This window comes from Odocoileus virginianus, chromosome 21 (genome assembly GCF_023699985.2).
Source record: "Odocoileus virginianus isolate 20LAN1187 ecotype Illinois chromosome 21, Ovbor_1.2, whole genome shotgun sequence".
NCBI classification, from domain to species: Eukaryota; Metazoa; Chordata; class Mammalia; order Artiodactyla; family Cervidae; genus Odocoileus; species Odocoileus virginianus.
Genome location: NC_069694.1, coordinates 21273089 through 21288159, shown reverse-complemented (window position 1 = coordinate 21288159; position 15071 = coordinate 21273089). Strand labels below are relative to the sequence as shown.

General features: G+C 40.1%; 1 protein-coding gene across 9 annotated transcripts in view; it reads right to left on the bottom strand.

Moving 5' to 3' along the window:
• Positions 1–15071, bottom strand: part of PPARGC1A (PPARG coactivator 1 alpha) — a 694460-nt gene that overhangs the window by 88115 nt on the left and 591274 nt on the right. For 7 of the 9 annotated variants that reach the window (XM_070452081.1, XM_070452082.1, XM_070452083.1 and 4 more), the window contains one exon: positions 10873–11052. In XM_070452081.1, coding sequence (XP_070308182.1) covers positions 10873–11052 — 180 coding nt within the window. Of the gene's footprint in view, positions 1–10872; positions 11053–14584; positions 14669–15071 lie in introns of those variants that run through there. The other 2 variants (XM_070452086.1, XM_070452084.1) reach the window with 2 other exon arrangements.

Genomic DNA, 15071 nt, shown 5'->3' with positions numbered 1-15071 from the left:
CAGTCAGTACTTTAAACTTTGGTTGTGTCAAGTGAGTGCTGGCAAGATTTCCAGAACGCCTACATCACAGGGGTTGTACCACAGTCGTGATCAGGTGCCTGGGAACAGCACAAGGCCACAAACCATCAAATCATAAGCTGTCACAGCCACTGTTTTTGGTTGAATTGTTTCCTCCTTTCTCTCCCCCTCTTTCTTTCTCTTAGCAAGCTTCAACCAATTTGCAAGTGTTCGCTTCCACAAGGACAAATTTGGAAGAGTGAAGAACAACACAATTTATCCAAATGTGGAAGGAAATGAGGGAACCAGGCGCCTTGCTAAAGCTAGATATCACAAATTTGCATAAGTAGTTTCCCAACGACAGAGGTGCTATTCGGAACAAAATAAATTGCTTGTATTGTATGCAAGGGCACAAACCTTGACCAAGTTTGCAGTTGCTTCCCTGCTCCTACATTTCTTTAAGTACACCCAGATATTCCTGCCAAGAAGCTCAACTCTCTGTAGGTAGTGGCTCTCTGTAGGTAGATCTAAGACATTAATAGTCTATTTATTATTTCATTTAATTATTTGTTTTTAAGTAGACCTAAAAAGGTTATTGTTTGCCTAAAAGTCTTCAACATCTGTATTTGACTCTTAAGAAAAATGAATTAAAAATATTTGATGTATGAATCATGTCGCTCCAGGATTTTCTAGCAATTATTTTCCCCCCTTTCTGTTTGTCTGCTTAAGAGTAACACCCTTAGTTTTCATTTTGAGATCGAGAAATGGAGTCACTGACCAGAATCGTGGATTTCTTTCTAAAGATTTTAATTCTAGGGTTTGGGAACTTGTCCATTCTAACAAAGTTTGCTATTCAAAATCTACATCTCCTTCTACTTTTCCTGTTGGACTGAAGTGAAGGTGTTGTCGGTCTGTCTAGTAAATCCAACCCACAAGATAACATAATCACATACATTCATTTCTCAGAGACCTTGGCGGTTCTTATCTCCTCACTTTTATGATCTCTTATGAACAGCTAGGAAGAGCAATTTGCAGCCTGTTTGTAAAGTCATCTTAGTCTGAACCTAGCCTTCTCCTCTTTTATCACATGGCGATATTCTGCAGCTAAATCCCATTTGCCACAGTAAAATTTGCTCTGAGCTCCATTTTAGAATAATGTGAGTATTCTCTGTGTGTATGGAACATATCAAACATGCAATGGAGGGTGATTATCATTTCAATGAACTATTTATTAATAGAAGATAGTGTGTGTGCTATGGTTAGATTTATTGATATGCTGCCCACCGTACATTGTAGCCTGAAGTTATTTAGTTCCTGGTCATTAGCGTCTCAGACAAGCAGCTTTGTGGCTCTCACAGTCCCAGTTCTTTGTGCTTTGCTCAACTTTATTTTACCACCAGATCACCTAGAACATTAAACATAAGGCTTGAGTTCTATGTTAAATCAGAATTGTTTCCTATTAAGTGTTCCAAGCTCCCCATTTTTATTACCAGTTACTTTATTAAATCCTTAATAACATAGATAGAATAGTTAGTTAATTTGTGTGTTGAGCCATGGATGTTAATTTGTAAACATAATAACATACCGCAATCATTTGCATAATAGCATTTTAATCTTTTTAGTAAAAGCTGTAATTCCCTACAAAGTACACTGCAGTAGAAACTAAGTGACTATTGGTAATAATACAAAAGGCCTTAAAATTCTGATCCTATTATAGTGTTGGAACATACCCAAACTGCTTCCATAATCTCTGAAATGTTACTGTTCTCTGATTTAGGTGTCTGTGTCAAGAATAAAAATGAAGTATAACTGGGAGCAATAGACTATTTCCTAAATGTAATTTAGTATTCACTAAGCACCAGCACTTTGCAAATAGCTCTGAGGCTTTCCTTCAAAGTTCAGAGCTCCAGCCCTGCATATTGTGCGAGAAACACCAAGGAACTCACTCTAACACTCTAAACTCTGTGCCGCAGTCAAGGCGCCGATAAATCAGGCTGATGTAACACAGAGCATGGCATCAGCCATCAAGAATCTGGCTACTAAGTCTCCCTTCTCCCAACCTGACCAGCCTGCTTTTACCTCCTTGAACTAACTGCTTCTGAGCAGAAGTTTGGGAGAGAATGAAGAATTGGGGGAAACAGTTAACAAAGCTACTTCTTAAAAAAAAAAACTCTTTTGGGGGCTTGATCTCTAGAGCCCATTAACACCAATCATAAGACTGGCCCCCAAAAAGGTAAAAAACAAACAAACAAAATAAAAACCTAGTTGAAAAGTCAGGCCAAGTCATTTTACGCAAGATCTGGTAATTCATTAATCTTTCTGGCTGCAAACCTTGAATGAATAACTTGCACTAGTAATGGGGATGGGCAGGTCTACACAGCATCAGTGTTTAGAATTGGAAACTATGTGAATTATTCTATTATTCTGGAACAGAACAGGTACAAAAGTATCTCCTATCATTATTTTGGGACAAATGGCATAATGGATGAGAAGTCATTTATCATAGTAAAAAGTTGCTGTTGCTCAGAGTAAGAGTGTATATTTCCTTGTGTAGCTCTCTCCCCTTTTCCTTGCTGTCATTCTACCTGCTTGTAATTCTGCATCTTTGGCAGGCTACAGTAAAACACAGTACCCTGCTTTGCTTTCAAAGTATACCTCAAGAGCACACAATCTTGAAAGTAACCTGAGAAGTTAAAGAAGAAGAAAAAAAAATGATCCTTACAAAATTGTTTTACATCATAGGCAATTCCCTTTATAAAACCCACAATAAAAGTTCATTTCTAAAAGACTAGGCACATAATTATCGGACGGATGAACCTTGTTAAAAATGTGAAGTCAGGGTGGAGAACACTGGAAGAAAATTTGGCTGCTGGTCTTTAATGTTCATTTTTTTATCTGCTTTGTGTGTTGATCTCATTCAGAGGTGAGCCATCTGCTGGGCTGTGGTTCCACCACATTGCGTATAGATAGGGGGACGAGGACAAATAGACACTCTGTATAAGCATACTGTGCAAGCACACACGCTTGCTATACAAATAGTTTGTCCACTGCAGTATCCTGCATCTTAATTACTTTAACCTCGACTAATATCTCTGAAGTAAATCTAAGAGGCAATGAGCCACTTTTTCTTGAATCCTCTCCAAGTTTTCCTCCTTGTGAACATGGGTCTCCACTTTTCCCGCTCCAAAGATATCCAGGAAGAATAATGCTCAGTTCATGACCCACTGGAGGGCTCAGGAGGTAGGAAAAGCCCAGGATATGCCCATACAATGGCTCACCTACTTCCTGGACTACCCAGAGTATTGAACTAATTGGTCTCTACCTCAAAAAGCACAAACTAGTACCTTCTGGGCTTCCCCAGAGGCTCAGCAGTAAAGAGCCCTCCTGCCAATGCAGGAGTCATGGGCTTGATCCTTGGGTCAGGGAGATCCCCTGGAGAAGGAAATGGTAACCCACTCCAGTATTATTGCTTGTGAAATCCCATGGACAGAGGAGACTGGTGGGCTAGAGTCCAAGGGGTCACAAAGAGTTGGACACAGCCTAAAGAATAAACAACAGCAACCATTTTCTATCATCATTGTGACTGATAACACATATGGATTCTCACTTTCCAAATTGCAAACAGCTGAGAGTCCCTTGGACTGCAAGGAGATCCAAACAGTCCATCCTAAAGGAGATCAGTCCTGAGTGTTCATTGGAAGGACTGATGCTGAAGCTGAAACTCCAGTACTTTGGCCACCTCATGTGAAGAGTTGACTCATTGGAAAAGACCCTGATGCTGGGAGGGATTGGGGGCAGGAGGAGAAGGGGACAACAGAGGATGAGATGGCTGGATGGCATCACCGACTCGATGGGCATGAGTTTGAGTCAACTCCGGGAGCTGGTGATGGACAGGGAGGCCTGGCGTGCTATGATTCATGGGGTCGCAAAGAGTCAGACACGACTGAGCGACTGAACTGAGCTGAACTGAAGAACTAAATTGACTTCTGTGAAAAACAGCGGCAGACCTCATCTTTTGTGATCAAAACTTACACTAACCAAAGTGGTAAGGAACCCACCTGTCAATGCAGGAAACATAGGTTCAATCCCTGGGCTGGGAAGATCCCCTGGAAGAGGGCATGGCAGCCCACTCCATTATTCTTGCCTGGAGAATCCCATGGACAGATAAGCCTAGTGGGCTACAGTCCATGGGGTTGCAAAGAGTCAGACATGACTGAAGCAACTTAGTACATGTGCACACTAACAAAAGCAACCACCAGGAAAGTTAGTGATGATGGTCACGGATGTCATGTAACCGGCATCCTGTGACTTATTTATTAGTACGGGTAGATGGCAATAGACATACTCCCGTGGATCAGAGCTCCTGAGCCATAATTTCCCAGTGGTCAGCATAATGGCAGCGAGGAAACAGGGTGATAAACCAGATGTTCCCAAGATAAGGCAGATGTTATCCAGGCAAGAAGTCTAAAACGGTCTTTAACTGAGGTGTGTAGAGGAACACACACAGGAAACCTATTCAGTCTCCCTGTCAGATAAGCCGACAGTAGAAGTTGAAAATAAAGCCGTACACAGGCTGGGTCAGATTGTTGCTTCCTGATTTGTGACTCTCCAAGATGAACATCTAACTGATTTATACCCAGAATTTGGAATTTTGTGGTAGACTACAAATGCAAAGATAAGTACAACATAAATTTTTAAAATACTCCATAAGTCTCCATGAGTTTCAACATTCTTCAGTGTTCTTATGTTACAGCCAATTATCTCCCCACTTAAAGGGCTATTATTTTCTTACTTGAAGTCTATGTTCTCCATAAGTGTCATTACCAAGTGCAGCAAAAATCTGGTTGTGGGCCATAAATTGAATTTAAATGACAAACATTTATTGATGGCAAATTGGAAATTCCAGAAATCTTCAAGAAGTGATTATTGTAAATGAATTAGTTCTCTCGACATAACAAAGGAGAATTTATTCTCGTGATGATTAAATTAAGGGGAGGTGGTTTGGACACACATTTTTTCCCTCTGTTTGTTTTGTTAAAATTCTAAGAGGTTTGCCATTCATAGAAAAGTCTGCCTGACCATGGGCACAGTCAGAAGCAGGAATTCATTACCATGGAAGGCTACAGAATTTACTCCAAGGAGACAAGTGAGAAAAAGCAGACACCATGTAAATGTGTGGATTGGGTTAAATATGTTCTGCCCCGGAGGCAGCAAGGAGATGGGAGCCCCTGTGTAAAATGACTCACAGTCCGAGAAAATACTTCAGTTCCTAAAGGTGAGCAGACACTGAACCAGATAGATACTCATGAACTTTTGATTCTCTTCGGAATATTTTCCAGTTGGCATGCTTTGCCAGCTCCCTCTCTAACCTAACTCACATTTGTCAGTGCTGATGGAATTTTCCTTCGAGGTGCTTCACGTTTTGTTCCCTGGACACCATCCCCTCTGGTGTCACCTTGTCCCTCCTCCGAACCTGCATCGCACGGGGTTTGGAATGCAGCAGATCCTGCTGCCAGACTCCTTCACTTTTGGCTTGTCCATAGCTCTCACAGTGATCAGAATGATCGTTTTTAAATACCGTCTCCATCACATTGCTCTCCTGCTAAAAATCTCCAGTAGCACCCTAATTGTTATCGTGAAAACTCTAAACATTTGCAACTAGGTTCTCATGACCTGGCATAATTTTGTACCCACCCTAAATCCAGACTTATTGCTCTTATTCCTGTGTTCCCATTGATACATAATTCACTTGAGTAAACCAAGCTCTTCACTTTCATAACCTGTCCAGGAAAACCCATCACTCTTATTCTCTCATCAGCCTCGGTGATATTATTCTTGCTGATTCCCTCAGTATATGCTAGAATACACACAAACACACACATGCACACAAGTACATATGCAAACACACAGTCTTGCAATATTTGCCAAAAGCTAATATATATGTAATATATAACCCCATGCAAGTAAATGTACATGTGCACATATACATTAATATACACAGACTTACATTGTCCTCCAATTGCTGATATATATGAACATATACATGTATATGTATATTTGCATGCACAGTCCTTTTCATTCTTTTCTAATCACTTCTCATTTCACCATTTATCCTCCCAAACTAGATTTAAAGCCTTTTAGGAAATAGATCTTTGGTGCTTTATATGTAGTTTTCACATATCCAAGGCAGTTCATACCATCAATAAATATATGATAGTCAACCCATTCATAACGTTGCAATTATTTACTGAGTACATACTTTCTCCTGTTTTCTAAGAAATCACCTAGAAAAACTTCAGTGAACAAGACAAGCTCATTTTCTGTTCCCAAAATACTCAGTGTTTTGAATAGCCAAGATTTTTTTTAACTTTTCATAGGTATATATTATATGCTCATTGTTGAAAAAATTAGAATATGACAAAGTTAAAGGAAAAAGTGTAAATTCATCTATATTTCCACCAGAATGATCGAATATTCTTGAAAGCTTTCATCCACCATTCCCTTGAGAGCATAAATCAGTACACCTTACAGACAAGAAAACTGGAAACCATCTTTTTTTCTTTTACAAAAGTTCACAGTATCAGACCTTCCTGCGAGTTCCAGCAATTACCCAGCGTGAATGCAGGCTACAATTGAGAGCCCCCCTCTCCACATTAGCAAAAGCAGGCTTCAGAACATATTATGAGTAATGACCTAGAGACAGTTACATTCTCACTCTCCATGTTTTAAAGACGCCCAAGTAGCTGCATTCAGAAGTAACAAGTCAATGAATGAAAGATGCCCATTCAGTGGAATCATAGAGGCATTAAAGCAGAGGTTAAAATAAAGCAGTGATGGAACTTCCCTGGAGGTCTAGTGGTTAAGGCTCTGCCTTCTAATGCAGGGGGTATGGGTTTGATCCCTAGACAGGGAACTGGGATCCTACCTGCCACAGGGTGTGGCCAAAAATTATGAATAAATAAACATAACATCATAAATCAACTATACTTTGACTAAAAAAAAAAAAAATTAAAGCAGAGACAAGGTGGCCCTCAATGTCCCAGAAGAGCCAATGTGTTATTTAACCTAAGCTATGTGACCCATCTTTACACACTGCCATGCTATAAAAGTACTCCTTTATTCTCCTTCTTCAAACAATGCACAAAGCAACAGAGAGAAGGAAGTTGTGTTGCAATATTCTGAAACATAAATCTTGCTACCAGTCGATCCAGGGACAGCATCCTGTTTTCCTGACACATGGATCAGATTCACTTGGGCACTGCACCTATAGGCCTTGTGCCCTGTTTCGCTGGGCTTCTGAGTCATACCTGGTCACCTGCATTTACACATCCAAACACAGGTTGTGCAAGCAGAGATCGCTGTTTGTGTGCCCAGTTACTCAACCAGCATGCACAATTGCGTGTCTGCTCACCCTACTCCTGTTCAGAATCTCAGTGTTTCCCAAATCAGGACATTCAATTTCATTCTTTCATTTTCTTCTTCTTACGTTACATAAAAATTAACCTTAGACTCAAATGTATGGGAGAGGTCAAAGGAAGAAATTTCTATTTATTCCCAACATTTAAATATTCTGCAGTACTAAATGTAACTCTTAAATACCCTCTTTCTTCCTGCTTTGATGAGAATTCAGAAACGCTGTGGCCAGTTTCCAGCAGTGTCATCAATGTGCTATTTGAGTCAGGGAAAAGTGTTAAACGACTCACTGCTTTATTTTATTCTGGGAATCCGAGGTAGATAATGCTTGTTATTGGCAGATCAGAGGTGGCAGAGACCATGACTGTTGGGCTTGCTCAAGTACAAGGCCTTCACAAATGTGATGAGGCAGGATTTTGAGAACAGGAGGAGCGTGAGAGAGCACAGGTGAAAGTCCGTCCGCTGTGACAGGTTTAAAGTCACAGGCACTGGGAAATACCTGGGGTGACGCAGCGTTGGGAGAAGCAACGTGCAAAGCTGTAGCCATTCAAGGGTTATTCTGTTGCCTACAGAGCTTCTTCACAGGGGACATCACAGTTTTAGAATTCCACCTATGCTCAAAACACACTTTTCTTTTTCCATTATACAAAAGATGTCTGAGTTTAACACTAGAGGGTAAAGAGTGGAGGCATCTTTTCTTTATACAAATGCTGAGAAAGCTGCTGCTGGGTGTAACGGTGCTGCCACACATGGCCTTATTACCCTTTAATCCACAAAGAATGGGTTTTGTGACATCAGAGAAAATGTTATGGGGACTTGTATATACAGTCACTTTTTGGCTGTCTGCCACTAAGAGAAAGTCTGACATATCAGTCCTGAGGCCCTGGGCATCTCAATAATTGTATATGGCTTCTAAGTCTTTGTATCCTGTATATTTTCTCTCTTGGAAATCTGACCAATTCATCTTTAGAGTTTTCTAAAAATTGCGAGTAACTTTAAAAAAAAAAAAAAAATAGGGTTTCTCCACCTAAGCACTGTGGTCACTTGGGGTCAAATGATTCTTTGTTGTAGGGAGTCATCCTGTGCCTTGTGGGATGTTAAACAACATCTCTGGTCTCTACCTGCTAATTGCCAGCAGGATCCCCCTGCCCCCAGTACTGACAATTAAACATCCCTCCAGATAATACTAAATGTCCCCAGACAGACAAAATTGCCTTTGGTTGAGAACCACTGGTTTAAAATGACCTAATGACAAGTTAAATGAATAAACCTTGTGTTTAGAGTGTTGAAAACAATTCTGCTAGTGGTAAACAGTTACACAGGAAAACGAAAGGGGTGTCTTCATGTAGATTAAGCATCCATAGACATCCAACTAGTTCCAAACCAAGTCCTCTGAAAGTGTTAATGAGAAGTACCTCATCCAGGTGTCACGACACGAAATTCAGGGACACAGGTCACAGAAAAGGTTGTATTTGCAACCAGCCCACCAGGTAGGCACCAACTACCATGCCACCAACCCCTCACACACACACACACACACACACACACACACACACACACACTTTTTAGTTATTCCCTAACCATCCTCTGCAAAATGCATGGCATTCACCCAATATGAAATAGCCGATTTTTAGATAAGAGGTCTATGGAGATGAACATTTTTAAAAGTACTGTTTATTTAATGCAGCATGACTTAAAATGGGCCTGTAACCTGACAAGTGTACTGAATGAGGAATGTTCAATTTACCAGTTCAAACCAGCCAAGTCCTCACATGAACTTTCCGAGACCCGGCTGAGAAGCCTGGGAAAGTATAACTAACCACAAACCCTCAGTGCTTCCTCCACCTGATTCCTCCTCCCCAGCCTTAACTCCATTACCTTAAGCACTCTTCTAAGACCCACTTAATGCTCCAGACGTATTATAAAATCTTAGCCGCTGACAGAATCTACAGCCACCTCAGCGTACCAGCTATATACCTGCTTCCATGTCAACCAACACTGAAAGCAAAGATTCTGTTCTATTTTTAAATATATTGAGCAAAGAAGCAGCTTGATATGTCTTTGTAAAGGATGGCTGTCACCCAAATTCAGTTATTCTATTTTTAATCAATGATAATAGACTTTGAAGTCAGATACACCTGGGGTTCAAATCCCACGTCTGTGTCAATGGTGTGATTTGGGGAAAATCACTTAGCCTCTCTTAAACTCACTGTCAGCATATGTAAGATGAGAATGACAAGAATAGTACCTAAACAATAATAGGTTGTTTTGAGGGATGAGCATGATGACATATGTAAAGCAAAAGTGTTCCAAGATGTTGGCCACTTTGTTATTACTATTACTATGCTGAATCGACCATATTCATCCTTCACTCACTACTCATGAAACACTTATTCAACACCTTCTGTGTGCTGGAAAAACTCAGTAAATATTGTAAAATGGGTTTTCTTAATGACTCAATAAACATTTATTCAGTGCCTTTTATGTGCTGGGTGCTGGAAAAACTCAATAAATATTGTAAAATTGGTTTTCTTAATGACTCGAGATTTCAACCAAACAACATTGAAGTATAAGAAGTGTCTCTGCTGGTAGATAAAAAATACTTTTATAGTGCTTTGTATGAATCCTGGCACATGGTAGGTAGAAAATGTTACATGAGGATGGTGGTGCTAGAGGTGGCGACACTGAAAACTAGTTGATTCAACAATCCTAACTCGTTTTACTTACTAGAGTAACCACTTCGTTTGTTCCCATAAGAAGTCATTCATTTTCAAGTAAATGAGTACTGATCTTGTGAGAAAGAACTTTTCTCAAAGTAACACTTTAATAGGTGCAGATTAACATTCTTTATTATAGGGTAGGCTTATAATAAAGAGTCTAGAGTCTGGGAGGTAATTTTCACTACTGAAAGGTAAATTAATTTTGACTAAATTATAAGTAAATACCAGAGTAGTTGGGTGTAGAAGTTCCCATAATATAAAGAAATCAGAGGTATCATCAAAATATAATATTAATAGTAAAAAATAAAAACAAAAACAAAAAACCCTGCCTACTATTTTACAAATCTACTTTGTAAAATAAGTAAAGGTAGACCTAACCCTTTGGTTAAAAGGAAATGCATTCTTTTACATTTTACATTAGGTACCATTTTCTGTGGGAAATAGGAAAAAACAGGTTTCATCATTTAGTCTTCTTGTCATTCATTCTTTCACAATCTCTTAGTATTTCAACAGCGGTGGATACACTCTGTTATGGGTCCTCAGGGCCTTAATTCTCAAAAAAAAAGGTCATTTGTTTTCCAAATATTGTTTTTCCACAAAATAGGAAGTATCTAACTATGATTAAAAAGTCTTTTGGTGGCAGCTAAGTAAGAACCCATTATGCTTTCAGGCCAATAATCACGTTAAGATGGCCTAAACCAAGTTCAATGAGAAATTAATTTTCCTGAAGGGCTGTCCTTACCTCAAATATGTTTGAAGGCTCGTTGTTGTACTGATTAGATATTATTTCTGATTGGTCACTGCACCACTTGAGTCCACCCAGAAAGCTGTCTGTATCCAAGTCGTTCACGTCTAGTTCAGAAAGGTCAAGTTCAGGAAGATCTGGGCAAAGAGGCTGGTCTTCACCAACCAGAGCAGCACACTGCAGGAGGAAGGGAGAAGAAAAAAAAAAAAAAAAAACTTTCATTAACTGCAGGAATTTATTAAACTGTAATAGCATGTGATAGGAATTAAGCCTGGTTAATTCAACGACACCATCAAAGCTGGTTTCCAGGGGTTTAGTCCCCAGAAAAAAACATCCTAGACTCTTTAACTCCCTTTGCTCCCAACGGATACTTTGCCAGAACCATTCCATCCTGAACTCTACCTCCGAATCCATGGTAAATGCCATGCTTCCATGAAGTCGTCTGATTTGTCCAGTTAGAAATAAATTTAGATTTGTTTGTACCTTTTTGATAGCACTTAACCAAGTTTCAAATTGCTTTCTGATTAACTTGAAGCAAAATTTCACTCCATTCTTTTTTTTAAAAAAAGAGAATAAGCTCTTTAAAAACAAAATTATATCTTTATTTGGCTCTGCAGGTCTTAGTTGCAGCATGCGGGATCTTTTACTTGTGTTATGCAAACTCTTACTTTTGGCATGTGGGATCTAGTTCCCTGACCAGAAGTTGAGCCTGGGCCCCCTCCTGCATGGGGAGCATGGAGTTTTATCCACTGTAGTCCCAGAGCATAAGCACTTTGAGTGAGTGAAAGTTGCTCAGTCCTGTCTGACTCTTTGCAACCTGATGGACTTTATCCCACCAGGCTTCTCTATCCATGGGATTCTCCAGGCAAGAATACTAGAGTGGATTGCCATTCTCTTCTCCAGGGGATCGTCCCAACACAGGGATTGAACCCAGGTCTCCTGTATTACAGGAGGATTCTTTACCATGTAAGCCATCAGGGAAGCTCTTTGAGGGAAAATTATAAATTTGATTTCACCTTGGAATTGCCATCACACATAAGAGAGACAAAATAAATGATTACTAAATGAGAAAAAAATAAGAACTATACCAGGAAAACTCTCTACTTATGCTCCCTTTAACTATTATAATCCATATAATTCATTTAGCAACTAATGATGCAGAGTCCTTTAACGTGTCCATGGTTCTCTTGAATTGTTATTTAAATCCTTTATTCTTACTTGACTTTTCATGAGCTTCTGAACTTCATCTTAAACAGGTCAAAAACAAGTCCCTTGAGATGAAGGACAGAAATCACATTTCTTATTATCATTGTATCTTTCACTATGTGTAACTAGCAAGTCGCGTGTGTTCATGTGTGGGTCTGTGGATGGATGTATACAATTGGGATCACCTGACGTGTGAAGAGAAAAATCACTCTACCACACAACAATCATATTTTTCTTCATTATTTATATTTTCCTCAACTATGCTCTAAGTGAATTCAAAGGAACAATTTTTTCTTTCGCATTTTAAAAAATGATTTCAATATATTGAGAGGCTTAAAATACCCTCTACTGTGACTGGGCTGCTTGTCACCTTGCATACAGTAAGTGGTCTGTTAACTGTCCCCTACGGTGGCTTTTCGAGAAAGCGGACCCCCTTCCCAAAGAGGCGGATTTCTACTTTGAATTGGCCATCTGACCACTAACAGCACTGCAGTCTGTGAAGAGCCCTGCAGAAACTGCTTATTGCAGGGGTCTGGTGATAGAGTTATAATGACTAACCCACCTGCAAGCCGAGGGGTCTCAGGCGGCAGGCACACCCTCCCAGGTGTCAACCTCACGGCGCTCCCTTCCAAGGTCAGGAGAGATGCTGGGGAGTTGTTCCTATCCAGGCAGCAGTTGGGCATGAAGCTGAAGATGCTGCTTGACATTTAGATTTTGAATAAAATAAGTTCTATGCAGATTTTTTTCTCAAGCACCCCTGTCATCCCTGGCAGGCTACATTACACGGGTCATATGCAGCAGTGTGATCGTAAGCACCACGCTGAGAAGTAGGTACTGGGTAATGGACTCAGCAGTTGGTAAGGGGAGGCTGGGAGGAGCCTGAACATTCCTGCAGTTCCCCCCTAAGACCACCAGGCCCCAGAGAGATCCTGAAAGGCAGGCGCAAAGGTAATGTCAAGAAAGAGCAATCACCTCCATTGCAACTCTTTCCTTATCATTTTATTGGTCTTTCCTTTTTTATTATTGGAGTTATCCCAAAGTTACAGGTCAGTATACTAGACTAGGTTTATAAGTAAGCTAGGCCGAAGAGAAGGTTTTGTTCTGGAGCAATGTTCATGTTTTGTTATGGGTGTAACACGTCCCAGTCTCTGCACTTGTTCACTGCTTATCCTCCAAATACAATACATACACATACTGTTAACTCTTCTACAACATGACCAATTCAGAGACAACGGGAAAACTTTTTCAGTGGTACAAAAACTACTAGGATTGGGGGGAAGTCTTCAAAATAAAAAGCAAAAACAACCAAAAAATAATAATAAGTTAGATAACACATGATCTGTGCATTTGGCTTAAATTCCTTTTGTGAATAGCACACTCGAAAACCCATGTCTTGGAATGCTGACACTGATTTGGTGGACAACTGCTTACTGTCTCTCTCTTTAACAGCCCGATACAGGCATGGCCTCTTCAAAACCCTCAACCTTTCAGAAATACATATTTTTCAGTAACTTTTAAAACCACTGAAAAGATCAGACCAATTTTTTTTTTTTTGTATTTCACTTTGATGTCATTCACATATTTCTTTCCTTTCCTCTCTCTGTCAGTTTCTCTCATTTTTGCTTTTCTGTTATGGCTGAAAAATGTGCATATGCCCTTGCCAATGTTGACGTGTTAATAAAATCAAGACTTCTAAACGTGGCATTATCCTGATAATCTAAAACACATTAGTGGTAGCAAGTGTTCCTGTTATTAATTTATATTTGGTCTTTGGATGATGCCAGCTTAACAGTCCGAGCCCTGTAACTGTCCTCATTTGACACGCTGGTATTTACTGCTTCCCTATACATTTGTAACAGGTGTGCTTTATGGTAATTTACAGAGACACATTCTACTGCCTCTCTGCAACTATGACAGCTATTTCACAACTGCAGCCTTAATTTTATAATAAGATTTAAAAGGAGAAAGCAGTCACTACACACAAAAGGCTAATTATTGTACATTATTTCACCCCAACAGACTTTTCTCTTAGTTAAGGAGCAGACAATAAATTAGCTTAACTGTACTGATGATAATGAATCATTATAATTAAGTATAATTCTCCATTAACCTTTTGGAGGTTTTTGTGCCATTGATGGTAAATTTTAAAGAGAGGGAGAGCAGAAAGAGTGGACTTGGCCACATTAATTATATTAACGAAAAAAGAATCTTACTTCTTAAAAAAAAATTAGTCAAGGCCGGGGAGAGAGGGGAGGGCAGGGGTCAGTAAAGAGTGACAGTCTTAGTGGAGTGTATGTCATCGGAACTGTCTCTATCAATCTGAGTAACCTTATTGGACATCACCTTCATTAAACTGTGAAACACTGGGGACTCCGAGGAGCTACAGTGATATAGGCCTTTATTAACCAACGTGCAGTCTTGTCATTATGTGCAAAAGGGCATAATACGTTTTAGGATGACAGCAAACATTAATGATTCAAAAAATGAAAGCGGCCTACACTACCTGCTGCTCATAATATTTGAGCCTGGCGGAGGTGATTCCCAGGGCTGCTGCCGCCAAGGCTGGGCTGCGAGCCGCCTGCTGCCTCCGGCGCAACAGAAGAACGACTGGCCAGTTTCAGCCGACCGACCGACAACTCAGTCCACGGCTGGACAATTAGCCCGAGACCTCACCTCCCTAAGCACAAAATTAAAGAGCCCCTGTTCTAAACGGTTCTGGTGCTTCTTTGAATATGACTGCAGGAATGCCAATGATGAAAATAAATCTTCTCTATTTCCATATGATCTAGTTTCTCAATCAACTCCTAACGGCATCAGGAATAATACATGATGGAAAAATGAAACTACAGCAGCTGAGACCCACAGTGCCAGCCAGACAACCACCCACAGGATACTCCAGCTACTCGAAGACAAGTAGGACTTTGAAGCCACTTAGAACCCTGACTCATAATAGCTACAGGATATATGAATTATCCATATTTCTTCCACCT